The 2,169-nt window shown below is 48.9% G+C and overlaps 1 protein-coding gene across 1 annotated transcript in view; it reads left to right on the top strand.

Moving 5' to 3' along the window:
- Positions 1-1,933: 1,933 nt before the first annotated feature.
- LOC104390500 (protein shisa-1-like) overlaps positions 1,934-2,169 on the top strand; it is a 1,728-nt gene continuing 1,492 nt past the window's right edge. Inside the window, 1 exon segment of the mRNA XM_009999639.1 lies at positions 1,934-2,134. Within this exon segment, the coding sequence (XP_009997941.1) occupies positions 1,934-2,134 (201 nt within the window).

The raw sequence follows: 2,169 nt of genomic DNA, 5'->3' as shown, positions 1-2,169 counted from the left end.
CAAATCACATTAATCTAATAAAGACAAGAGATTTTGCATCAGGAAACAAATGCTCCCTGGAACACACAGCAACACCCAAAACAGGAACACTGTGTTCAGCTTCCAGGAGTTTATCCCTGCCCAGTGAGGTAGTGTCATCCTGTGCAGGAAGAAATAATAGAAAAAATAATAATCACAACAAAATGTTGTTAAAGAGAAGTGAATATGCAGAGAGAGGAAACCCTGCCAGGACAGCCAGCACTCCAAGAGTTAATGCAATGAACAACTTCAGGAATTCTTTAGCATTTGAATACCTAACTTAGCAGGTATCTTTATACTCTTTAGACATGGAAGATGGGAGGAAACAATTGCATCTCATCTTCACTAAGGTACAGATTTATTAGGATGAACTCTGAGTCTAGCCTGTCTCAGGCTGCTACTTCCCATAACAACTAATAATAAAAGTATTTGGTCTGACCTAATAGTGCTGAGGTTGAATGTGTGCATAAACTAAGGCAAATACAGCTTTGAGCTTAGAAGTCTTTCTTCAGTGCTTTCAGAGTCCAAAATAGCACAGCAATCACCTCTGGCTGTCTTTCTAAGGGTGCTGGAGCTGCTCAGAATTTCTAGACTCTGCCCATGGATTTATAGAATTATGTCCTACATGGTCAGCCAACCTCACACTTGCAGAGCTGAAATGCAGCAGGGCAAAATGCCTGAGCAGCATTTGGAAAGGTCTCCAGTTCTAAACAGAGATTTTATTTGGCATTTCTCAATCCAAGGATCTCTGTAACCTTGTTTGCCAAAAAGCCAGTTAAAATATGATGCATGGGAGGTGACTGACTGGCAAAGGTGATGAGAGATGATGTGTTTGGCAGACTGAAATACAACTCAACTGAACCTATGAAATAGTTAATATAGCATAAACGTGCAAGGTGATTTCTAATAATCAACTTAAAATTGGTCTGCAAATGTTTCTAAAAGACAGCTCATTGGACAGCTTATTTCACAATCAATGGCAACACTCCTCAAAATAGTGTGGGTCCCAGTACATTCAGGAATACATTTTGGGGTTTACAAGCAAGCTGCAACTCATGCTCCACATCACCAGATTTTGGCTAAAAGATGTTGCCCAAACTCCCTGCTTGACAAAGTGCTCCAGTTTGCACCAGTTTTCTTCCTCACTGCAGTTCAGCACAGGCTGACCGTGCTTCAGACACAGATCCTGTCAACAGAGCAAGTAGTCAGGCTTGGGAGGGCACTGGGAGAGACCACAAACAGTCTGGATTTATTTTTAGTTCAAAGATGAAGAGGTCACCACCACTCCTGTGCTGCCACGGGGTCTCTGTAAATCCGTAGGATTTTCTTGTGTAGATGAATCTTCTACAGATCTTAAAATAGGCATTTTGTCCCCTGAAACAGGCTTTTTCATTTGCGGATTGCAGCGTGCGGAGGGAAGGCAAAGAAGGCCCTTTAAAATTTTCAGCCTCCAGGTTTTCAATCACGAGGACAGAAATTAGACCAAGTACTGCCAAGCCCCTGAAGGGATGAAGCTTCGGTACCAGAAGAGCCCCGGGCTTTCTGCATCCCGATCTCCTTAGCCTGGCTAAGCAGGAGCTGAGATGTGTCACCCCCAGCACGACCCAGCGGCTGCTCCCTGCAGGGATGGAGGAGAGAAATGAGGAAGGTGGAGCTGGAGTAGCAGCAAATGGGTGTTAGTGGGTGCTTCTTTGTTGCTGTAAAGAGAGGGGATTAGGGGCAGGTCACAGGGCAGGAGATAAAACCTCCTGCAGCAGGAGCTCCCCGGTGCCTCGGTGGGCAGCGCTGGGAGCAACTGGCTCTGCTGCTGCCCGGGGGTGCGCCTTGCCCGTTAAACAAAAAGGGGAACACGACAAAAAAAAGAGGTTAGCGTGGCCAAGTGGCTCGAGCTGTGAACCACCCTGCCTGACCCAGCATGGCTCGGGTTTTCTGTGCCCTCCTGCTGCTGCTGGCCCTGCGCTGGGGCCGCGGGTGGGCAGGGGAGTTCTGCCACGGCTGGGCGGGCAGCCCCCAGCGCTGGCACCGCGGCTTCCAGTGCCCCGAGCGCTACGATGGCCCCCAGGCCACCCTCTGCTGTGGGACCTGCACCCTGCGCTACTGCTGCTCGGCCAGAGAGGCCCGCCTGGACCAGGGCCGCCGCCCCGGGGGCCA

This window comes from Chaetura pelagica, unplaced genomic scaffold (assembly GCF_000747805.2).
Source record: "Chaetura pelagica isolate M959 unplaced genomic scaffold, ChaPel_1.0 scaffold456, whole genome shotgun sequence".
In the NCBI taxonomy this organism is placed as follows: Eukaryota; Metazoa; Chordata; class Aves; order Apodiformes; family Apodidae; genus Chaetura; species Chaetura pelagica.
The sequence above is the reverse complement of the archived record's forward strand: the minus strand, read 5'-3'. Positions and strand labels throughout refer to the sequence as shown.